This window comes from Pelodiscus sinensis, chromosome 7 (genome assembly GCF_052426305.1).
Source record: "Pelodiscus sinensis isolate ZL-2025 chromosome 7, ASM5242630v1, whole genome shotgun sequence".
Classification (NCBI taxonomy): Eukaryota; Metazoa; Chordata; order Testudines; family Trionychidae; genus Pelodiscus; species Pelodiscus sinensis.
The window spans coordinates 77,315,514-77,340,813 of record NC_143058.1 but is presented as its reverse complement, the minus strand read 5'-3'; the positions used below and the strand labels follow the sequence as shown (position 1 = coordinate 77,340,813).

General features: G+C 44.6%; 2 protein-coding genes across 5 annotated transcripts in view; one reads left to right on the top strand and one right to left on the bottom strand.

Moving 5' to 3' along the window:
- Positions 1 to 377: 377 nt before the first annotated feature.
- On the bottom strand, positions 378 to 23,487 carry FASTKD2 (FASTK mitochondrial RNA regulator 2). 3 transcript variants are annotated; one of them, XM_075934360.2, is made up of 12 exons: positions 23,373 to 23,487; positions 20,333 to 21,144; positions 17,795 to 17,898; positions 16,610 to 16,718; positions 15,572 to 15,695; positions 12,947 to 13,086; positions 12,039 to 12,211; positions 11,436 to 11,599; positions 6,581 to 6,805; positions 4,978 to 5,065; positions 1,392 to 1,506; positions 378 to 515 (listed from the first exon to the last, which is right to left on the bottom strand). In XM_075934360.2, exons 2-12 carry the CDS (start codon positions 21,032 to 21,034, stop codon positions 396 to 398), a joined length of 2,064 nt encoding a protein of 687 aa, XP_075790475.2. In that variant the 5' UTR covers positions 21,035 to 21,144; positions 23,373 to 23,487; the 3' UTR covers positions 378 to 395. The 3 variants fall into 3 exon arrangements, with proteins under 3 accessions (XP_075790475.2, XP_075790477.2, XP_075790476.2); XM_075934362.2 differs by having other exon boundaries at positions 6,581 to 6,802; XM_075934361.2 differs by lacking the exon at positions 23,373 to 23,487 and adding an exon at positions 23,039 to 23,346.
- MDH1B (malate dehydrogenase 1B) overlaps positions 23,482 to 25,300 on the top strand; it is a 29,561-nt gene continuing 27,742 nt past the window's right edge. For both annotated transcript variants that reach the window (XM_075934364.2, XM_075934363.2), the window contains exon 1: positions 23,482 to 23,613. In XM_075934364.2, the coding sequence (XP_075790479.1) occupies positions 23,592 to 23,613 (22 nt within the window). In that variant the 5' untranslated portion in view covers positions 23,482 to 23,591. The remainder of the gene's footprint in view (positions 23,614 to 25,300) is intronic.

Here is a 25,300-nt window from a genome sequence, read left to right as displayed (position 1 = left end):
GCTACACCGGGAGCAATCATAGTCCCAAATGCTCTGAAAAGTTGTCATACTCCTTCCTGTTCAAGAACACATGAGCAGTTTGGCCCTCTGGAGTTTAGCCTACGTGTAGTTTAAAAAACAAAACAAAAGATATTTTCATCACTAAATGCAGGTTTTTTTTTTAATTAAGTCAATTATTGTTTAAGGAGCTACAGCTGTAGCATTCTTAAACACAGTTTTAAAAGGAACTGCTTCTATTGCTAAAGAGCTCCATCAGTAGATATAATTGAATTTCAAATGTTCCATGGGGTACAATGTCTTGAGGCATTTTTCAGGAATATATGGAAATGCTTCCCACTTCTCGTAAAAGGCTGTGATGGGGAAAAAAGCGAGAAACCCAAAGTTCTCAGTCCATTTTAATTATTATCCTGCAAATTCACATCAGAAAAACAAAGAGCATCTGCTGAATAGATTTTTCCCTTCAAACACTCAATTGCTTCTTCTTCCTTCAGTTTTTTAAACTCCTGGTAGTGGACCTTTGTGGAAAGGAGAGGAAGGGAAAAGCTGCGTTAGTTCTGCTGCTAAGCAACAAAATCACATTGTCTCATGAGCCAACACACTTAATGAAGGGAAACAGATGTAGTAAACCCCTGCATTCCAGAAAACGATGGGTGCAGATCAGCCATTGCACATGAAAACAGGCGAAGGAATCAATAGCTGATCAATTTAATGCAAGGTTCTTAGGTACTGTAATTCAGGCTTTTGATTACCTCATGACAAAAAACGATCCAACTCCACCTGGACAGAGTTTACCACAGTAGAGCCCCTTTGCCCTTGTTAACTAGGGATGTTAAGAAGCATGTAATTTGTTTATCGTGTGGTCGACGAAAATGTGGCTAACTACAAGATTAATCGATAAGGGATGGCACTGCAAGTACTCAGTCCCAGTTTGTGGGTCCCGGGAGCTACCTCTTGCTGTGGCTCTGCATGAAAAGCAATTAAGGAGCGAGTGGGCAGGCAGCCTGGATCAGTCCTGGCTCACGCTGGATCCCAGGATACTACTTTCCTTACAATAATACTTTCCTTGCAGAGCCACAGCGGGGGTAACTCCTGGGACCTGGCACAAGCTGGGACTGAGCCAGGCGGCTGGCCAGCCCTCTAAAAAATTTAATGGCAGAACTGCAGGGTGGGCTGGGGGATGTGTCTAATCGATAGCATTCATCGATAACCTTTTGCTTATCAGTTAATCATTTAACCAACTACTCTATTACATCCCGATTTATAACGTCGCAGAATACTATCGCTAGTCAAAGATTTTTTCCAGCAGTGCCAATTTAGTTTAAGTATAGTGCTTCTTCGCCTATCATACACGTCACCATACTAATAAGATGACCTAAATTTAGACTTCTTACCAGTACTACATGATAGCCCAGAGCTTTCAGATGCCTTATCTTCATTGCCAACTTGCCTCGGGGATGCCTTGTGCCAAAACAGAAAGCCGATACAGGAGCACAGAGAACAGCCACTCTAAAGGCAAAAACAGCATAATTTCTTAGGGAGCTGGCAAACAGCATTATGTTGGTACAGTTTAAATATTCTTCACAGTTAACTGTTCAGAGACTTCCTTAATATTAAGGAATAGCACTGCTGTGTTATTAAGGAAGAAAAGAGAGTAGTAAAATACACACCATGGACTCAGAAAAGCAGAGTTTGACTCCCTCAGAGACCTGATGGGCAGAATCCCCTGGGATGCTAACATGAAGGGGAAAGGAGCCCTGGACAGCTGGCAGTATTTTAAAGAAGCTTTATTGCAGGCACAGAAAGAAACCATTCCAATGTGTAGCAAGAGAAGCAAATATAGTAGGAGACCGGATTGGCTTACCGGGGAAATCCTTGGTGAACATAAGCACAAAAAAGGAGCTTACAAAAAGCAGAAACTTGGGCAGATGACTAGGGAGGGGTATAAATGTATAGCTCGAGAATGCAGGGGAGTTATCAGGAAGGCGAAAGCGCAATTGGAATTGCGACTCGCAAGGGATGTGAAGGATGACAAGAAAGGTTCCTACAGGCATATCAGCAAGAAGAAGGTGACCAGAGACAGTGTGGGGCCCCTACTGGATGAGGGTAGTAACCTAGTGACAGATGATGTGGGGAAAGCTGAAGTACTCAATGCTTTCTTTGCCTCTGTCTTCACGGACAAGGTCAGCTCCCAGACTAATGCGCTAAGTGACGCAATATGGGACAAAGGTGGACAGCCCTTAGTGGGGAAAGAACAGGTTATGAACTATTTTAAAAAGCTAAACGAACATAAATCCATGAGTCTGGACTTAATATATCCGAAGCTACTGAGGGAGTTGGCAAATGTCATTGAGGAGCCTCTGGCCATTATCTTTGAAAAATCATGGCGATCGGGAGAGATCCCGGATGACTGGAAAAAAGCAAATGGAGTGCCCATCTTTAAGAAAGGGAAGAAAGACGATCCAGGGAACTATAGGCCAGTCAGTCTTACCTCAGTCCCTGGAAAAATCATGGAGGGGATCCTCAAGAAATCCATTTTGAAGCATTTGGAAGAGGGGAAGGTGATCAGGAATAGACAGCATGGACTCATGAAGGGCAAGTCGTGCCTGACCAATCTGATTAGCTTCTATGATGAGGTAACTGGCTCTGTGGATATGGGGAAGGCAATGGATGTGATGTACCTTGACTTTAGCAAGGCTTTTGATACGGTCTCCCACAATATTCTTGCCAGCAAGTTAAAGGAATGTGGATTGGATAAATGAATGGTAAGATGGACAGAGAGCTGGCTGGAAGGTCGGGCCCAGCGGATAGTGATCAACGGCTCGATGTCAGGATGGCGGTCGGTTTCTAGTGGAGTGTCCCAAGGTTCTGTTCTGGGACCGGTTTTGTTCAACAACATTATTAATGATCTGGATGAGGGGATGGATTACACCCTCAGCAAGTTTGCAGATGACACCAAGCTAGGGAGAGAGGTAGATACGCTGGAGGGCAGAGAATGAGTCCAGAGCGACATAGACAAATTGGAGGATTGGGCCAAATGAAATCTGATGAGGTTCAACAAGGACAAGTGTAGAGTCCTGCACTTGGGATGGAAGAATCCCAAGCATTGGTACAGGCTGGGAACCAACTGGCTAAGTAGCAGTTCTGCAGAAAAGGGCCTGGGGATTACAGTGGGTGAGATGCTGGATATGAGTCAACAGTGTGCCCTTGGAACCAAGAAGGCTAATGGCATATTAGGTTGCATTAAGAGGAGCATTGCCAGCAGAAGTGATTATTCCTCTTTATTTGGCTCTGGTGAGGCCACATTTGGAGTATTGTGTCCAGTTCTGGGCCCCCAATTACAGGAAGGATGTGGATGCATTGGAGAGGATCCAGCGGAGAGCGACCAAAATGATTATGGGGATGGGGCATATGACCTACAAGGAGAGGCTGAGGGAGTTGGGTCTGTTTAGTCTGCAGAAGAGAAGAGTGAAGTGGGATTTGATAGCAGCCTTCAACTTCCTGAAGGGAGGTTCCAAAGAGGCTGGAGAAAGGCTGTTCACAGTAGTGATGGATGGCAGAACAAGGAGCAATGGTCTCAAGTTGCGGTGGGAGAGGTCCAGATTGGTTATTAGGAAAACTATTTCCCTAGGAGGGTGGGGAAGCACTGAAATGGGTAACCTAGGGAAGTATCGGAGTCTCCATCCCTAGAGGTGTTTAAGTCTCGGCTTGACAAAGCTCTAGCTGGGTTGATCTAATTGGGATTGGTCCTGCCTTGGGCAGCGGGCTGGACTTGATGACCTGCTGAGGTCTCTTCTAGCTCTGTGGTTCTATGATGAGCTATTGGTCTGATGCAGTATGGCTGTTCTTATTTACTTTCACATGTAAACATTTATTTCCTTCTTGCTTCCATTATCTGCTCTGCAAATCCTTAACCTGCCTGGAAGGTTCAATAAAGTGTAATGGTTTGGTAGCCTGACAAGCAGTACTGGTACAGAGTAACCCGCTCCCCTTCCGTCAAAAGACAGACAGAGAAATTCATCTGTGCAAGGTCATGCTTCACTTAAATCCCACGTAAGCCCTCAAAATATGACTTAAGTGATTGCACAGGCTTTGTGCTAAATGTCACTATCAGGGGATAAGTCATTGTTAGATTGTGCAGATTTTGTTTTACTGTGGTCTGCAAGCCACAATTTAGGTTTCCTAGGTTATAACACTGTCCAAGAATTGGGTGAATAGACTTATACAGACTTCATTTACTAAAAAAGACATTTCTCAGCATAAAGTTAAACTGGCTTCCCCATTCGAACACAGAACAGGGAGATAATTGTTCACTCAATGCACAATTCGATATAACTCGTTGCCAGAGGGTGCTGCTGAGATCAACTTCAATAAGTGTCAACAAAGGATTCAACATTTATATGATAATAAGAATATTCATAGTTGTAGTTGATGCAAAATTTTTGTTGAAGGAAATCAAAATCTCATGTTTCAGGATTTATGTCAAACTCTACTCATTAGGGGAGGTATCCTGTTCCAGTGTCCACAGTATAACAGTGCTTTGGATAAATTCCAGAAAGTTCAGAGATGTGGGAAAGGATTGGAAAACACACCAATTTACCTAGAGTCATTGTGAATTCTCCATCACTGGCAATTTTTACATCAAGATTGAATGTTTTTCTGAGACATGCTTTCGCTCAAACAGGAGTTAATTCAGGGAGTTCTATGACTTGGGTTAGATAGATATCAGACCAGATGATCAAAGTGATCCCTCTGTCTGGCCTTATAACCTAGGAGTTCTTTAGGAGGGCAGATTATCCCACATCTACCCAATGTGGAGTTTCTTGTATCCTCCCTCTCCCCGTGCCCATGGAACATCCAGTGCTGGCCCCTGTTGGAAAAGGAATACTGGACTAGGACTTGGTATGATCCAGTCTGGCAATTCTTATGTTCCTGTGAGAGCACAGAGAAAGAGAAAAACTTGTAACCAAATTAAGGTACCTTTGAACATCAGGAGAATCAGCAGGATCTTCCGCTTCAGTTACTGGAAGCACTTTCTTTCTGTCTGCATCCATTTCGATTTCAAAAGCTGAACATAAAACAGGCAAGTATTAAATGCCACAAGAAGCTTTGACCGTGGCACGATTTCAGCATATTCCATGGAATCAATAGAAAAAAACCCACCTACAATTATTGCATGTGTGTGACGGTATGCACAATATATTGCCATTACTTCAAGAGCAATAAATAGATTCAACTGGTGCTCTGGCACAATCAAAAAAGGTGCTTGTTACTGGAAATGATAGATATAATACTCCTAGGTGTATAAATTCAGGATTTAATGAAAAGAGTCCTGACAAGGTCACCATGAAACCTCAGACAGATCCATACATATTCACCTTTAACTTCTTACCACTGCATTTGATAAGTTTAGGAAGTATTCAAAGTGAATCAGTTAATGAGAGCAGCTTGCAAATGATATACTCATAGAAATATAAGCCCTACATACAAAGAAATAATACACCATGCAACTTTACTACATTTATAAATGGTCTCTCAGTGAAGGTCATATCCTGTTTTTTAAATCAAATAAAAAGGAAAATACAGTAAAACCTGCGCTATCCAGAACTTAAGCATCCAGAAAACTGTAGAAACCGGAAAAGCAAAAATGCTGGGTGTTTGGGGGAGGGAACACAAGCCCCAAACCCTGTGCTCCCCAGGCAAATGCCACGCCAGAGGCTCCCCTCCCTCATCCTGTTTTCCTAATGTGAGAGCCAGCTCCATCCCTGGGGCAGCTGGTGTTGGCTGTCCAGCCACTGCCTGAATGGGTGGAGGAGGATGGGATTGAGCCCACCACCCTACGGTCCAGAAGCTATCCCCCACTTCACTTCCCTACCTTCAGCAGGTCCCTTATCCTGCCTTCTAAGTGTGGGAGCCAGCTCCATCCCTGGGGAGGCCCCTGCTGGCTATCCTGCCACTCCCAGGATGGATGGTACTTGAACCCACCACCTTGTACTCCCTAGTCAAGTCATCTATCCCCTAGTCCACTCAAGCGCCCACGCCACCGCCCTTCTTTCAGAGGGTCTTTTATCCTTTGTTGGCTGTCTGGTCCCTCCGAGGGTGGGCGTCTGCAAGGGCAGGACTTGGGTCCCCAACCCTGATCTCCCCAGGGAAATGCCTTATCCCCTAGGCCACTCCAGAACCCTCCCCACATCCCTACCCTTAGGGTGTCCCCTTTCCACACACTGAATCCCTTGGCCCAAGACCAGAGCCTGCACCCCAACCCTCTACCCCAGCCTGGTGAAAGTGAAAGAGATTCAGGGAGGAATGGGGATGGAATGAGCACAGTGAGACCTTGGAGCAGGGGCAGAGCAGGGGCAGGGCCTCAGAGAAGGGAGGGAAGGAAGCTGGGTGAGGGTATTTGGGTTTGAGGTAGATCTTACATTGCACTTACATTGAAAATGTGATCTTGTGGTTAAATAGAGCTTATCACCAGAAATTTACATTTTTAAACATCTTATACTATGTATAATAATGGCCAGTCCATTACTTTACCACTTGAAATGAATACTGAAAGGCACATGACAATGGAGCGGTCCCATACCAATGTTGTAATCATGTGGCAGCTGGATGTTTTGCTGAAACATACGCTCATCCCCCAGAAGTTTCAGCAGAGCCTCCCGAACCTCAGGGAAATCAGAAACCAAAGGTGAGGAGGGTTTCTTTGTGAACACAGCTGCTGGCTTGGGGAATGAAGAAGGGCTATCAAGTTCCAGACACACATTCACACAGTGGAGCATCTTTTCATTCTGTTCTTTCTTAAATCCTTCTGGAGGGAAAAAAAAAAGTAGCAATATATTTGTATCGTATTAGCAGATTTACCTGGCATTGCTCGGGTAATGAAAGAAGGCTCAGGGCAGGGGGCTGGGTGTGTGGGGGTGCAGGAGTAAGAGCAGGGGCTTGGGGATGTGTGGGTATCAGGGCAAGGCTGCTGGAGGTGCAGGAATCAGGATTGGGGAGTGAGGAGTGGCTCGGGACATGAAGGTTAAGATGGGAGTCAATGCTGGGGGGTCAAGGTTGGTTAACAGGAGTCAAGGTTGGGGGAATGAGAAGAGGTTCAGGAAGGGGGTTGGGAGGTGCGTGGGGCTTATGGCAGAGGGTGGGGTAGGGATGTGAAAAGTTAACCAGTTCAGTAGTAAGCATCTCAGTTAATAGGTAATGCTTACTAGTTCTGGTTTAACCCGTGGGGGCTAGAACAGCTCCCGCCGTGGACAGGGGTGCTCCAGCCCAGCTGGAACTTCCCCTGTCCGAGATGGGCACACCACAGCAGCCTCTGCCTGCAGCATGTGGCCGCTTCAGCCCAGTCATGACACTTAGAGGGGCCACTCCAGCTGAGCTGGGCTGAAGTGGCGCCCCCGCCATGCACCTTTAATTGGTTCACTGGTTAAATGTCACATTGAACTGGTTAACCAATTAAATGGGATTTTAGATCCCTAGAGGGGGGTGCAGGAGGTTGGCTGCTCCTTAGGGCTAGACAGTACAGCTGCCTGGTGCCACACAACATCCCCCCAACATGGCTGGAGCCACGGTGCCTGACTGCCAGGTGGTGGAGGCTATGTTGCTCAGGCACCAGATCACTGGGGCTGGCTGGAATAAGGGAGGCAGCTTACTAGTATGTGAACCTTACCCTTCGTGGTGCCAGCAACATCCAGAGCCCCATCCAAAGCTTGCCACTCTCTAAGGGTATGTCTGCACTAGCTCGTTAGTTTGAGCTAGGTAGGCAAATGAGGGCAACCTGAGTTGCAAATGAAGCCCGGGATTTAAATATCACGGGCTTCATTTGCATGTTCCCAGGCGCCGCCATTTTTAAATCTCCCTTAGTCCGAACTAACTGCCCGCGGCTAGATGCGGCAGTTAAACGTTAATTTGAACTAACTCGAGTTAACTGTTACTCCTCATTCCACGAACTAACGAGCTAGTGTAGACATACCCTTACCGATGCGCCTGCCCTCCCAATGGTCATTCTGCAGTATAACTGCATGCTAGCAGACCTCCCCTCTTTGCTTTTTATGAGGATCATATTCCAGGAAAATCCCATTGTCCTGGAACAACCAAACCCTGACCTTGCTTTAAGTTATGATAAAGATAAAGATATGGTAAAGATGAGAGAGCTGCATACCAAATATGATAGTCCTAATTCTGACCATTGAGAAGGAGTTCTTGAACAGACTCATGGATGGACGGATACACAACTCTCTCAAACATATTGTTTTACCCCATCAAATTCCCAATTTCACTGCATACTTTTTGCAGTAAAAACAGATGTCAGCTGTGCTGAGCAGCAGATTAATTCCAAATTAGGCATAATAAAACTAATTGTTTCTTGAAATATGCCATCATGACACTGTTAAAATGTTCTTGACTATATAGCTAGCTAAGCAACTACAGGGCACACATTACTGTAGAATCAGCCTCCTGGTGAGGTAGGGCAGTGCTATTATTTGCATTGTACAGAGGCAGAGAGAGGCAAACAGGTAACTGAGGGTACATCCAAGGTCACTCAGGGTACATCTATACAGCAGTGTTATTTGGAATAACTGACATTTTGAAATAAAGTGCATGTCTACACAACAAGTCGTTATTTCGAAATAATGTCGATCTGGACAACTTCTTACTCTGACTCCTGTAACCCTCATTACACGAAGAGTAAGGGAAGTCAAAGGAGGAGTGTTCTTTCTTCAACTTCCTGCTGTGTAGACAGCGCCAAAACCCGAGTTAAGTTATTTCAACTTGATGTAGCTGAGATCAGCTTTTGCCCTGCTGCGTAGACATGTCCTGAGGGAGTCTCTGACACAGCAGGGAGTTCAACCTCAGGACTCCCAAGTCCTAGATTACCACCGTAACCATTGGACCATCTACTCTTTAAAGTCTGAAATCTGCTTGCTTACCCACTTTTCGCCCTCTGTATTACACAGCCACACGTCATCCTGGTACAGCAGGATTACTAATAAGTGACAGACCTTTACGTACATACGGAGCCTGCTTGTTTTTTTAAAAAAAACCAAACCCCCAAATACTTGTGTGTTTTATCAATACTCATTTAAGGAGTTAAGTCACATTTTGGATGTCACTTTGAGAATGTGCTTTAACAGCACTAAACTACTGAGTGGGGCAACATTTTTCAGATGAATGGTAAATTCTCTAATAAAATGCTGTTTTGGGATGAGGCTACTTGCAAATTTGGATCAAATTCAGCAAATAATTCAGACTAAAAAAAATTAGGGAAAAACTGGTGGAAATGTTTCAAAACAGTATGCAACATATTTCATTTAACCTGAATGGAACTGTTTTTTATTTCAGTGAGAAAAAAAACCAAAACAACAACAAAAAATAAATTTCATTTCAAAATAACTGATTCCCCCCCACCTTCGATTCAGCCAGCGAATGCAAGCATCATTGTTCACTCAGCTGTACTGATCTATTCTGGTTCCAAGTAGAGAAATTATTGTGTGAAGTAGAACAGCAGAGTATTCACATTCTGCAAGCAATGAATACACTTACACCGACTCAGTGCCAAACAAAGCAATTAACCGAATTACAACCACAAAGCTGAATGACTACCCTGAACTATTGCCGTTAGGATGCCTCTAACCACTAGTTGTATTTTGAGCTAATCTTTGATTTAGCTGCAAAACTTATGTTACTTTATATATTCTTGGAAAGTCTTGAATGCATGTCACAGAAGTAAGAATCCACAATTTGACTTTCTAGTAGAGAGGTCAGCATATAATTGCTGAAAGAGTTAACCAATAAGCCTCATCTTATCGATTAATCCAAATGACTATATGCCCCCCCCCCCGCTGCCTCTGTATCAGAAGCAGCAAGGGGGAGGCGGACGCTGGTGCCTGCGGGGAGCTGGCTTTCATGACTCACAGAGATGCCTCCTCCCACTCTGCCCCTCCTTCTCCACTGCCTGCCACAGAGGTAGCAGCACGGAGGGCAGGTGAGAGCTGGTGCTCAAGCACTGGCCTCCCGTGCTGCTGCCTCTGTGAGAGGGTGAGGGGGTCAGGTGGCAGCCGATATGCATGGGGAGCCTGCTGTTAAGCCAGCTCTTGTGGAGCCGCCTGCCTCCTCCCCACACTGCCACCTCTGTATTGGTGTTGGGGGGAGCAGGCAGGATGCCATCTTGGGCTCCCCGCACACAGGAGCTGCTCTGGCATCCTGACTGTTCCCCCTTACTCCAGCATTACTGTCTCTGATACAGGGACAGCAGCAGCTCCTGTCAGGGGGGTGGGAAATGGAAGGGGAGGAACAAAAGCAGCCTCTGTCCATGGTAAGCCCAGTCCTGCCACAAACAGAGACTGCTGCTGCCCCCATGCTGCTGCCTCTGTCTCAGTCAATTTTCAAACTGATTCCCCTCGCAGACCAACTCCACTGATGCCTCTAGCTGCCGGCCCCGCCCACAGGGAGTATTTTAGTAACCATATAACCACTAAAAATTGTTACTGCTACATGATTACTAAAGTATGTGTTAGCTAATATCCCTACTTTCTACACTAAGTCATGATTCAACTATTTGCTCCCCCACCCCCGGCTGCCTCTGTGGCAGAAGCAGTAAGGGGAGGGAGCACGAGTCAGTGCTCGGGGCTCCCCCAGGCAGTGGTGCCGCCCCCAGGAGCTAATCCCACGGCAACTCTGCATTTTAAATGTAGTAAGAGCTAGGGATAATTACATTTCAATTAATTAACTAATCGAATAGTCAATGGGATTTCCGTCGACTAGTCGATAAGGACTAGTGCAGATTTCCACTTTTGAAATGTACAAAAGCCCCAGCTCTAGTTTATTTTTAAGCCAGCACCCTTCTTTCTTCCACCCTCTTGCTGCCCTTTTGTGATAGAGGCAGCAAGAGAGGGTGGGAGTGATCAGTCGACTAGTGTGTCGACTATCCAATAAGCTTTTGCTTATTGGACAGTCGACTAGTCAATTGATCACTTACATCCCTAGTAAGAGCTGGGCAGCCTGCACGCCTGGCTCCTTCCACATTTAAACTGCAGAGCTGCAGTGCCCCCCCCATTGACTAATCAACCGCTACTCAACATCACTACAATAAATCATATATTTACTATCTTTCACACATACATGCACTCAGTTACACAGGAAACACTTTTCTCACCAATATGAAAATGATACCTCCAACTGCACACCACTTCCCAATGCCATTATGAGGGCACTGATCCAGTGTGGAGTCTGAGGATAGAATTTCCCGAATCACAAACAAGTAGCAATAACTTGCAGAACTCAGTTGCTTATTTCATACCCAATATTAACCAGTCTTGTCCCACTTAGCTTGTGAACTTCAATGCAACCATACTCTATGGAGTGATTGTGTTGGAGCTACCACTACTCTTCTCTACTCTGCATTCAATGGCATAACACACATGAAAAACTTAATGCCTTACCTGTTGTTAGTATATCATTGAGGTTATCCTCTTGCAGAAGCTGACTAATTGCAGCCTGGGGCAGATACCCTAACATGCAAAATGAATACACTGCCTTCAACAGATCCACATTCGAAATCCTGGTGAGGTACTTATTCAAGGCAGCATTAAGAGACTCCCGGAACCTACAAAGGAAGATATGATAACTTCACATACCAATTTATAAATAAACTCACTTTCCTAAAAATCTCCATAAAATATAAATCAGTACTTCTGAAACAAAACCCCACGCTGACATTCCAATCTACTTGGATAACCGGATCTCAAGTCCAGCATCCTACTGCTAGCTTCACTTATTTTATCGCTTAAAATGTTATCGCTCATTGTATCGCTTAAGTGATGGGCCCTCATTCTCTATTACATCACTTTGTTGATCGGAAAAATGTATATATTTTTAAATAACAGTGATCAATATAGTAAGTTTATTTCATAATTAGCAAAATAGGACCCAGTGAGAATTATTTCACAACTGGATTCCAATATCAGCAGCAGGTGCCTGTTCAGACACCCACATAACATAACAACTCTGCAATGCAATACAAGGCATTATAAGCCAGAACCTACTCCTGATTTTTCCTTTTGGGTACATGGTTGAGAAGTGAATACACCCGGAGAATACTCAGAATATCCTTCAGGTTCAGGGATTCAGGATGACTTGTCACCTTCTCAGCCACAATATCCATCAGCTCGACAGGTCGAAAATGAACACCCTCGAAGGCAGACAAAAACAGGACAATCTAAAACAAAACAGAACAAAAAAGCAGAGGGAGAGAAACATTTTTAAGGCTAACCACCAACAAACTAAAACTAGAATAAGAACTTCAATATGGGAATTTACTTAATCTGTTTGGTGTCAAAGCATCAGAAGTATTTTTAAAAATGAAAATAAACGTTTGGCAATTGTGAGCATGACTAACTGTATTACTTATTACCACACAGCAATAAATAGGAGAACAATGGGCTGTTAAACTCACTCTTATTAAAATATTTAAACTAATATCGTCTCATTGTTTCTCTCTAATCCTCCATCTGCGTGTCTGTATCTTTCTGTTGTTTCTTGTCTTATACCTAGACCGGAAGCTTTCTGGGGCAGGGACTGTCTTTTGATCCTGTCTTTGTTTAGCACAGAGCACAAGGGTCCAGGTCCTGATGCGGGCTCATCAGTGCTAATACACAGTTACTAATACACATAAAATGACAACCAGTGTACCAGTTGTAATGAAGAATTCCCTTCAACCATTTTGTATAAGTACACAAATGTTGTTTAAGTATATATACGCATCAAGAAAGAGACATTTGAATTTTCTAGTATTGTGCAGTTTCACTTTAAAAGACAGCCCATGTGTAGAGCAAAACTGAAATTTACACCCCATTTTAAGTCCATTTCAGAATGCAAACTGAAGTACAGACTATCACTGATGTTGTACTGGCAGTGCTAGTGGTATCACCATAAATCTTGGTCACTATCTCACCTGTTTAGTGTCCCACATATAGATGGCTGAAGTCACGTAGTTTGCTACTGCTGAACACAGAACTACATTGTGGTACCGGAGGATGCGGCATGATCTTAGAATGTGGATTAGCTGCCAAAATGGAATACCATGGATATTCTCTGTAACAGAAGGGAGAAGGGGGGGACAATGAATGTGAGCTACATGTACGTCAGGGGCGTATGAAAATTCAGATGGGGAGCCCTGGAAGAGACTGGGACTGGCTGGGCAAAGGAGGCAGGGATGAAAAGTTCGGGGATATGTACTGGTACTCTGATTAAGAGCACAGAAGGGCATATTGGGGATAACTGGGCAAGGAGACGGGAACCAGGATGAGAACCCTGAGAGGAGTGGAGACAGGCTGATTTGACAAGAACAAGATGGGGACAAGGAGCCAAAGGTGGGGAGGAGACATGACTGGCACAGGGCAGAAGGGATGAAGCCTGAGAGGAACAGAAAAATCTGTGCTCACCAGAGAACATCCCTCCGGACCCTGGAACAGAACCCCAAAACCCTGACTTTTACCATTCCTTTGCCTATGGATTTCACAACCACTTGCAAACAGCAAAATGTCTGACCCCTCTCTAGTGATGGTCCATACTGAGATCACCAGCTATTTTTGCTACAAGTTATTCCCTTAGATTTAAAGACAGAGGTCTATGAGCTAGATCTAAAGCAGTGGTGTTCAATCTCTCTCATTTGTGGACTCCTTGTGGAAATGTTAGGCATTGTCTGTGGACCGACAGGGCTGTGCAAGCCACTTGTCTAAAGGTTCCACTCCTGCTGATGGCCTACATGAGTGTCAGTATGATAACCCAGGATGGAATTTCTTTTTTTTCAATTTTCTTTTAAAGCCCAAGGAAATTATACGTGTGGATTCACACACACAAACCTCAAAACAATTTGTATTAAAAGTTGCAAAGTCGAACACTGATGGCTTAGCCATTAGCCCACTGAGGCCCACCCCACCTTCCTACCTTCAGCTGCTGCCAGCTCCAGCCCTGGGGAAGCTGGTGGTGGCAGCCCAGCTGCTCCTGGGGCATGGGCGGGGGGCGTTAGGAGAGTTAGAAAATGCCAGGCTTCCTGTATAACCTTAGTTCAGTCTCCTACTGCAGTAGTCTGCAATTTCATGATCACATTCTATTTTTTCCACAAGACCTATGCCTCATTCAGAGCACAGGACGGACATGATCAGGGGATCATCAGGTCTGTGTAGTGAAGGAGGCTGTTGTGCAGGACTTTCTCCTTCATTGCTGCAGTTGCTGGAAGGCATACATTGAATGACTGCAAAATAGTAAGCATGGTCTCATGGTTAAGGCCACTTGAATGTCATCCTGGAGAACTGGATTCTATCCTTGCCTCTGCCTCAGTGATCCAACATAATGCTGGGCAAATTACTTAATCCAAGTGTTCCTCATTTTTTGGGTGCCCAACTAGAGAGCCAGGGATCTGATTTACAGAAGTGCTGAGAACTCACAGCTGCAAGTTAAATCAAGAGGAGCTGTGCTTCAAACATATAATGTGCTAAATAATGCTAAGTGCTCCAAGATCATGTACAATGTATTTCAAACTGGGCACTCAAAATCAGTGGACACACAGACATTTATCTCTATGTGCTTCAGTTCTGCATATTTAAAATGTAGATATCATCTCACTATTTGGTATTGTGAAAATAAATCCTTATTTGTGAAGAAGCTGGATATTATAGTGATAAATTATAGTAATAGGAAAGCAAATTGGGAAATTAATAATTCTGTCTTCAGAGTAGGATTTGTATCATGTGCTATGGCTGTACACTAAACAATGAGGCTAGAACAAAATATAAAATATTTTGCGATGAAAACCATCCATCCCAAACACTAATGAAGCAGAGGTCCCATGGGACAAATTAATTTGTTACCAGGTAATTAAAGACTGCATCATAAAGTGTATGGACAAAGGGACCAAATTAACATGAACTGTGATATTTCCTACCTTTTGAGGGCTTGACTTTGCAACATTAACTATTTCTGCATAGTTTTGGATGTAAGAATATATCTCAATACTTACTGCAAGGGGCTAAGTAAAGATTGGAATATTAACCATCATTTTAAGAGCCTTAGGGGCTAGACTGTGCCATCATTTGCTAAACAGAACTCAATAACAAAATCCACTTAATCAGTGAACATGTTCCCTTTTGCTTACTCCCTAAACACAGAGTTGTCAGTTCATAATATAAGATGCAAATGTTCAGTTCAGAAACAATTTTTAAAGCACATCTAAAATCACTATTTTTTCTTGCTGGTCATTAGTTTTATCATCTCCAAATTCTATATATAGGGAAAATGCTAGCAACATTTTTATTACAGAGTTAGGAAGGGTGCCATTATAATCCACAGAGATGACATTTTGTAGTATTAATGAGGACAGGGAGCACAAGAACTACTTTCTTTGATCATCCATCAGTCCTCCACATTTTTTGTGCTGCATTTTGTCTGATGGATTTGCATCGCTAGACTACAAAACAATCATGTTTCCTGAGTTTAAAAGGAAATTGGAATAAGACCTTCTCATTAGGAAGAGTCAGACTAGAGGAGAGGCAAAGTTTAAAAATTCACTTTTACTCACCAATGGTTTTGTTACTGCAGGCCTCCAAGATTGGAATGGAGCAGTGATTCATCGCAGCCAGAGCACTAAACATGTGTTGAGCATTCAGAGAAGTCAAGTGGTCCAGCTCCTTCAAAATTCTATTCTAAAATTAATTCAGTTTTATTATACTCTTCATTCTTGGCACTGGCAGCTCAAGTCATCTCTGTTGAAGGATGAAGTGAACTGGGAAGATCTCTATGCCAACTCTGTATCCTCATCAGATTCATACTGAAGGAAAGTTGGAAGCAGTGGAAGGAGCTTAAAGTAACTCCTTCCAATAATTTTTCTTATAAAAACTACTACAGCAAATTAGACGTTTAGTGTGAGCTGTCCTTAAAATTCTCAAGTGCTCCAGTTTCTTTCTTAAATAAAATTAAAAAAAATATATAAAAGGACTCATTCCTGGTTTCTATGTATATTGTTTTTCTACCAATGCCTGAAAGAATGGTGGATTGCTACTTAGCATGGATGGCATATTTAATGACATTGGACAGTAAGGATGATAGATGATCCTTGCTGTGTGCACGAGCGTTACTTTATTCTAAATGATTAGTAAACAACTATTTTCTATTGCCCTTTGTGATACATCTTTGACAGATGTAAACTAAATTAAACAAGATTTAAAAAAAAACCCTAGTGAATCTAAAGTTAGTGGGCCCACTTCTGGTGCATCTTAAGCCAGCATAAATCAGGAACCATTTGCTGGGTTAGAATTAACACCAAGAGCAAAAATCAGACCCACTAACTTCAGTTTCACCAGCCCTTAAAATATAGTTTCACCCATACAGTCTCAAAGACATATAAAAGGCAATGAAGAAATGTATTAATAATAAATACATTGTTTTGATGTTTTTTCTAAATACTATATCAATCCCAGTTCCTTTCATTGGATTTAGAAAAGATTATAAGAATCCCATTCTGTTAGGAATGGGCCATGAGCAGCTAATAAATAGCAAAACACAAGTAGCAGCTATGTAGGAATAACAGTAGGCAGCACCAATGATTTTCATTTTTTACCTCAAATTTCCTTTTGAGAGAAAGTGGGGCATCTTTTCCAATGCATTTCATTATGCTTTGCAACATAAAAATGTTACTGATCTTTGGAATTCGTTGCTCTACCAGTAACCTGATAAAGAAAAATGGAATTGGTTTAAGGAAGCTTGGCCTACATACACGAGTTGCGCTAGTACAGAGGGAGCAGGTGCACATGCGTCTCCCAGACATACTCTGAGTTAAACTGATGTTCCTCACTTCTCTTCCACCCCCCTTTTGTTTAAATTAAACAAGTGCAATTCTGCTCTGACTCAGTAAAATTGACTTTATCATAATGTGGCCATCTCCGGACACTGAAGGAATGGCACTGGTGTGTGATATCATCAGGAGAACATTTCCCTGCGTACTGTGATCTGTGTGGCAACTTCCCTGCCCAAAAAGTGGAGGGGACTGACAAGTGGAGGAAACTGGAATGCTTGCCTGCAATGCACCACCCACCCTGATGCAGAACACTGCTGTGGGGACACTATGCTGTAACTTGCAACATAAACCAATGCAAGTGCAACAGAGAGAACATTCTGCAGGGTAACAGAGGTATCAGTTTAACTAAACTGATGTAACTTATTACAGTGCAATCTGTCTGTGGAGACAAGCCCTCAGTGACCCGAAATTCAGGGGAGATTTGTGCAGGACACAGCAAAACGGGGCAAATGGAAAGGAGAACAAGCGATACTCCTCCCTTTCTGCTGAGAATGCCAACAAAGGTGCAAAACAGAGCTATTTGTTTCAGCTACTATCTGATGATAATTATGTAGGCCCCAATTCTGCAATGAGCGTCTCAGGGTGGATCCTGCACAGAACTGTCCCACAGAGTTCAATGTAGGATTAGAGCCATGGTCACCACAAAGTGTCCTTGATAGTTTAAGACAGCATAAAATTACTTAAAGGCTTGAGTGGCTTCTTGCTTTGGACATTTCTACTATATTTTACATGTCAGCAACCACTAAGATGGTCTAATGTAATATATCATTAAACCAACCCCATGAAAATGCCAAAAATATAAGTCAGAAAATATCAAAGTGTATTTTGGGCAAAAGAGTAAGCATGGTCACTCTCCGTTCATGCCGTTTTATTTTCCTCCAATAGAAATAGATTTTCACATGACAAGATTTATAAATAAGGAAACCATCAAAAAGTAATTGTTCTCACTGTAATCCAGCTTGAAGAGCATCCACATTGCTGCTTGGTTCCATGGTTGATAAGGTGGTTGCCACAACAGAAAGACTCCGGTCATTAAATTCATTGAGGCGCTCCTATTAAAGATATATTTTCACAATATCAGAAAGTTCTTAAGTCTAAGTTATCTCAACTCCACCTGATTCCCCAACCAAAAGCTTATAGGTTAATGTTATAAAATACATGCATTTCCCCACCCCCCGGCAGTAATTTTTTTAGCAGGCTGGCTAGCAGCATGGCTCAGTCCTGGCTTGCACTGGGTCTGGGACCTACCCCCACTGCAGATCTGCATTTAAAGTTTATTAGGAGCCAGGCAGGCAGGTATCCTGGCGTGAGCTGGGTCCGAGAGCTCAGACCCTACTGCTGGACAGGGAATGCTGCAGTGCAGGATGGCAGGCAGACAGTCCACAACGGGAGCTGGTTTTTAAACTGGCTCCCCTCATGGACCAGCTCCCACCTGGTATCCCATGGTGTTGCCTCTGGTAAAGTAGCAGCAGTGTGGGTGGCTCCCCGGGAGTGGGGCTGGAGCACACTGGCTGCTGGCCCCACCCCCAGGGACTACTTAATAGTTGATTAACTGATAAGAATTCATGAGGTTAAGCAACCAGTCAATTAACCGATATTTAACATCCCTAGTCCAAACAAAGAAAAAGGTCAAATCACTGGGCTGATTCTACTTTGACCAAACACAGGCATAATTCTATTAAGTTCTGAGGAGTTACTTCCCTTTGACTCTGAAAAAAAATGAGAAACTAGACCTAAAAGAAAAAAAAAACCACACATTAAGGACAAAAGGAAGAATCTGTGTATGGATACATGCTGGCGAATATCATACAAGTCATGTTCAAGATTTCCTCTCTAAAGTATTTTCTAAATATTTAGCAGTTTTAATGTGCAGGCTCAAGCACATTTGTGGTTCAAATGTAGGCACACTCAGTGGGGACATAAGAAGTCAGTGCCCTCCTTCACTCTAAAAAACATGGGTGGCCATGTTCAAAGTTAGGAGGAGGAGGAGGAAGAGAAGTCAGGGATGAAGACAGACTATTTTAAGAGAATGGAAAGGAAAGAAACAGGAAAAAGTTACACACTGTGGGTAGAAAAGTAGTTGGTGGAGGGCTCTGAAAAAAGTCAAGAAACAAACTCGCAGGTCAGCAGCAGGTCCAGCAATGGAAAAATCCTCACCTAGCACAGAAAGAATTAGTCGTATGATTCTCAGAGGAAGGCCATGGTAGGCATCAGCAGCTGGGAAAAGGCCCTGTAAAAATCCCCAAGATAAGAAGAGCAGAATAGGGATGTAAGCAAGTAGTTGACTACTTGACTACCCAATAAGCATAAACTTATCAGGTAGTCGAGAAGAGTACTTGACTACTTGCTTTCCCCCCACACCCTCTCTTGCTGCCTCTGTAGGAGAGGCAGCGGGTGGGGAGAAGAACAGGAGCTAGTGCTGGGGGGAGCCAGCTTAAAAGCTGGTTTCCCCTAGGACCATCCCTGCTGTGCTGTGGACAGGGGAGGCTGCTCTGGCAGCAGCACCTGTCTGTCGGGAGAGCAGAGGGGGGCAGCAGGGAGCTAGGCATACACAGACAGGGGCTGCTGCTGTAGCAGCCTCTGTTAGCAGCAGCCAGCCTGGGCCGCTACAAACAGGAGCTGACAGCCCTGACTCTCACTGGTTCAGGACCACTGTGCCTCTGCATTTAAAATGTAGTAAGAGCCACCTGTGCTGCGGTTCTGCATTTTAAAGGGAGTAAGAACCCAGTGACTCTTAATACATTTAAAATGCAGAGCCGTAGCAGTCCAGAGTCAGAGTGAGACGGGACTGCTCAGTTCCAGCTCGAGCCAGCTCCAGGAGTTATCCTCACTGAGACTGCAGAGCAGCCTCCTTATCAAATAATCGTGCAAACTGTATCGACTACACAATTAGCCAAATAACCACTCTTTAACATCCTTAGAGCAGATGTTAGTGGGTAAACCATAACAAGTTCCCAGAGACAGCAGCCAAAGGCAACTAGGAGCCAAGAAGGACACTGGCCTCTCCCCTCAAATCAAAGAATCAAAAATACCTTTCTTCACAAATGCTCACTTTCAAACCTGCCTCACAGTAGGTGAGGAGAGGATAAAGTGAGAGTGGAAGAAGAAAAAAGTTTTTCTAACCCTTAAGAAGACCTAAAGTTTTATCACAGCCTGAAATGCAAATACTCTTTGAGCTTCTCTCTTTTTACTGTGTGATTCATATAGAGGAATAACACCCCCTCCCCCCCACCTCAAATCAAAGATATTCATGTGGAGACACTCTGAATCTGTAGTCTCTACAACCGTGGTGTCCAACATGCTAGCCACTAGCCACATGTGGCTATTTGGCGAAGTCAGAGTGGCTAGTTGGCTTGAACAATGTGACTATTTGTCCAGTTGAATGTGGATAGTTTGCTTCACAACTAGTTGGACACTACAGCTCTACAACCTCTAAGAACTGTTGCTGGAATGTTATTCCAATCTTTAAAAGATTCCAATACTTACCTGACAGACTCTCAGCAAGGTCTGAACCAGTCGAGTGTTCTGGGGTATACCTAGCTTCAGCACGGCATGTAGACTGTATACCAAGTCATCACACCACATGCTCCTAGAATCTTGCATCAGATGCTGACACAACTTCATAAATGCAGGATGTTCAATCATCAGTTGTCTCTCATAACGCTTCTGGTCTTCAGACAGCTTTTTAGTGAGCACCCACATAGTAGTAAAACAGTTACTACAATGCTTCCAGGAGGCAGCAGACTTTGAAACTAGATCTAAAACATCAGTGGGAGATGTGCATTTTTGAAGGTCATCAAAGAACTGCTGTGATAGACTCCTTTCACTCTTCTCTATAAGTATCTCTTCAACACTACTCCTATCTTCTTCTAGAGGGTCCAAAGCACTAGAATAGGGTTGCTCATGCTCATCTAATAGAGTCTTTGTAGCATTCTGTTCTTGTACAGTGGCATCTCCTTTACAATACACAGGTATCCCCTGAGACAGCAATCGCAGAGAAAATTCAAGCCCACAAGAAGGAACATTTAACAGGAATCTTCTTGGGTTCACACTTTGTATGGCACTCTTATGTCTACTGATCCTTAACGTGCATGTTCTCATTGCAGTTCTAAAGCCGGAAAACAGTTTAGAACCACATACCTGAAAATGTCCAATTGTCCATACCAAATAACCCATTTTATTATTCATTTTTGCTAGTGTTTTGTAAACTGCTTTCAAATGCCAGCTCAGAAGACAGAGGTTTAATCAAATTCAAGTCCACAGAAACAGGTCTTTGGACACCAGGTAAAATGCATTCTCTGTGAAATCAATTAGAAATTATAAAATCATTAACAAATATTTGGTTTAAAGGTTAAAAAAGCACATCTACTAAACACATCTTGCACCCTCATTCCCTCCTGCACCCAAACTTTTGGCCAGACCCCCACTCTTAGCCTGCTCTAGCACCCTACCTCCTATCCAGATCCCTGACCCACACCCCCTCCTGTACCCCTAGCTCTATCCCACTCCCTGGCAGTACCCTCCCATACACTGAACTCCTCATTTTTGTCCCAGAACCTTGCCGAGGGGGCGGGGGGAGAGAACGACGACACACAAAAATCTACTAATCCCGGGACTCCAGAAGAGTTAATCTGGCCTGTGGGAAGTCCTGAATCTCGGTCCTCTCTACCTCCTCTTCCTATGGGATCGGAATGTCAGGGGAGTGAGGTTACTCAATTGGGGGGCCATATCAGTGAGGGTTGGGGGGCTGCTTTTTTGTTGTTTTTATTTTGCCTCACTTTTATGTGTTCTCTGATCCAAAAAGCTTCCCCACCCCCGATAAAGATAATGCTGAACCCTTTTGTTTTGGACATAAATTAATACTTTACTTTATTTAAAATGAAATTTGGCAAACTAACATGATAAAGTTAAAGCTCTTAATCTATTTATTTATTCTGATTTTTATTAATATGTCCTTTCTTATGGGTTATATATGTCCCCATGTGTTATAGCTGCATAAAGTTGTTGTGCTTCAGCAGTCCAATATGAATAATTTAGTATTTAAGATAGCCGGAGACAAGCAAAGGCATCATGGGCAGTTGGCTGGCGGTCTACAGAACGGTTTTGCATTGAGCGGGGTAGGCTGCAGGCCAAAAAGTTTGAGAACCCATTGCCATAGAGATAGGAGCTTCTAGAAATGCCTGAGTCAGACAGAAGATCAATACTATGAGAATAAACTAGGGATGTTAAAAACAAGGGATTTGGGGGGGGGGGGTTTGGGGGGGGGGAAGATTGGTAAAGTGTATCCTCTGAACATTTCAGGGGTTATATGTTTACAGGCAGGGGATGGGGAGGGGTGGACAGCACCACGAGAGCTGGCTTTTAAGTACCAGCGTACACCTCTCCCCCGCTGCCTCTGATATAGAGATAATAGTGAGGGAGTGTGGGGGGTGAGGGCTTGTGTGTAACCATGAGGGTTGATCGATGAGCCAGGGCTCATCAGTTAACTGTTTAAATGGATACACAAACACATCCCTAGAATATACAGGACCAAGTGAAAGATAACACAATAAATGTAACCATTAAGGGCTTCCTTGACCTCTTTTTGCATGTCCCAAGGGCTTCTATGAAAGGTTGCATCCATTTTTGTAATGCATACAGATGTTACAGATTCAGTTAATTCACAGTCTTGGGTGTTCAACAAATGTATGACCAAGGCCTGATAACATCTGATATTATACAAGTTATGAGAAGAAGAGTAATTAAAGCTCATGATTAATGGAGCTATCCGATCTACTAAGAACAAGAAAGAGTCCCTTTGTCTCATGGCTACCACTCTACCCAAGGAAGACACATTTTGGTAATGGCAGCAGACCTCTTCAGGAATTTTACTTTCAAATCCACAGAATTTCTGAAAGAAGATGGATTTTTTTTAAATGAGATATAAGTGAAAGTATAATTGTAAGCAGAATACTGTGTACTTTAGGGCAGAAAAGAAGTCCATGCTCCAGACTAGGAATTCTGCAGCAACTTCAAGTGAGAAATTAATGAATGTTTTGCTATTGTTAAATAGGAAGATTAAGAGCAACTAGCATGGTTTTCCTTTTTTAATCAAATTTTGATTTTACACCATTGACATTTTTAATGATCATCACGCTAAAGAAGTGCAGGAACGACAATTGCATTCGGTGTTAGAAGTTCTATGGGGAGCACCTGGAGGTTCTGACAGACAAGCAGCAGCTGAGCGAGGAAGCAGCGGAGGCGGCATTCCTTCCTCCATCTGCAGAGGGGACTGAAACCGGGGGAACGCCACCTTCCCCGCCCCGGTCACCGCACCGCACCGCACCGCCCTCCATGTACAGCGACACGGGCTGTGCGACCTGCCCCGAGAGACCCCGAGCGCCGGCCAGCTCCCCGCCTCAGCCCGCAGCTGCCCGGAGAGGGGCGCCCCGCGCTACGGGGGGGAGGGGCCAGGCCCGCCCCTCACCGCGCCGTGAGGCCACACGAGCCCCGGCCCAGCGCCGGGGCCTGCACGTCTGCCACTCACCCGGCCCGGCGTGGCTTCCTGGGACCGCCGCAGGGCAGCCCACGTGACAGCTTCCTCACCGCTCCGCCCCCCCCGATTATCGCGAGAGTACGGGGCGCGCCAAGGGACAATTCCGTTCTCACTCCCGCTGTCTCGCGCAGAAACGTTGCCTGGAGGCGGCGTCGCCACGTTGCTAAGCAACAGCCCGGAGTCGCTTGGTGCCCCGCCGCCAGCCTCCTCATGGCAAAGTTCGTGCTGGCTGGTGAGAGACCCGCCCGCGCCCACTGCCCGCGGAGCCGGACCCACCGGGAGCTGGGGGGCGGGGCGTAGAGCGCGGAGGCACTGAAGGAAAGCTCATGCGGGGAGGCTCTGGGGCAGTCAGGGGAGGGGGAGAGAGGGGGAGGGGCAGTTAGGGGGAGAGGGGGAGAGGGGGAGGGGCAGTTAGGGGGAGAGGGGATGGGGCAGTCAGAGGAAGAGGGTATGGGGCAGTCAGAGGAGGTAGGGAGAGGGTATGGGGCAGTTAGGGGGAGAGGGTATGGGGCAGTCAGAGGAAGAGGGTATGGGGCAGTCAGAGGAGGTAGGGAGAGGGTATGGGGCAGTTAGGGGGAGAGGGTATGGGGCAGTCAGAGGAAGAGGGTATGGGGCAGTCAGAGGAGGTAGGGAGAGGGTATGGGGCAGTTAGGGGGAGAGGGTATGGGGCAGTCAGAGGAGGGGGAGAGGGGATGGGGCAGTTAGGGGGAGAGGGTATGGGGCAGTCAGAGGAGGTAGGGAGAGGGTATGGGGCAGTCAGGGGGAGAGGGGATGGGGCAGTCAGAGGAAGAGGGGATGGGGCAGTCAGGGGGAGAGGGGATGGGGCAGTCAGAGGAAGAGGGGATGGGGCAGTCAGAGGAGGGGGAGAGGGTATGGGGCAGTTAGGGGGAGAGGGTATGGGGCAGTCAGAGGAGGGGGAGAGGGTATGGGGCAGTTAGGGGGAGAGGGTATGGGGAAGTCAGAGGAGGTAGGGAAGGATATATGGCAGTTAGAGGGGACAGAGGAAGGGTTCTTACTGGTTTAGTTAGAGGGAACAGAGAGAGGTAGGGATAGGGAGGGGATTTGGGGGAAGCTTCATTCTCCCTCAGTTTGTGTCCTTCAGGGCACATGTAGGCTTATTTCAGTTCTCTGGTGTTTTGCCTAGCCTGGTTGTAGTGTTGAGGCCTCCTCTGCTCTATTTGAGAGCTTCATACATCTCAGTGCTGGAAGGATTTCCCTTACACTCAGGCTAAATGTTGCCCTTCAGCACACTCGTTGCAGGTCTTAATATTCTAACAGTGAATCACATGAATGATTCCACAGTGGTCACATGAATGCAACATTGATAGGCTCTCTAAGGTTACGTCTACACTACGAGTTTTCTCAGCCAAAAATATGCAAATGAAAAATATGCACAAAAACAAGCAGTGTGGATGTTTTCCTTTTGCACAAAACCCCCTTTTACCACAAGATCCTTATGCCCCCAAAAAGGTTTACGGATCTTGCGGAAAAAGGGGTTTTTGTGCAAAAAGTAAACGTCCACACTGCTTGTTTTTGTGCAAAAACCCCAGCGCAAAAACGGATCGGCAGAAAATATGCAAATGAGATCATGACTCATGCAAATGAGTCCCTAATTTGCATATTTTTTGCGAAGAAAACTAGTAGCATAGACGTAGCTTAATAACTGTCCTGTTTATCTGCACATATATTTTGTATTTGCATTTATTTGGTGTTTCATTATGTTGCAAATATGTCTGATCTGTCATCTACTATCAGACCTTGTCTTCATTCATATTATTGTGTTTGATTTCTCTCAGCTGTAGTATATTAGTATTTTTTATTATTTTATTCCGGATATATTCTTTTTTTCAAATGAAATGCCAGGTATGTTCTGGCTGTATTTTTAATTATGCGGTGTCTAGTGTAGCAGCAGTGTGAGG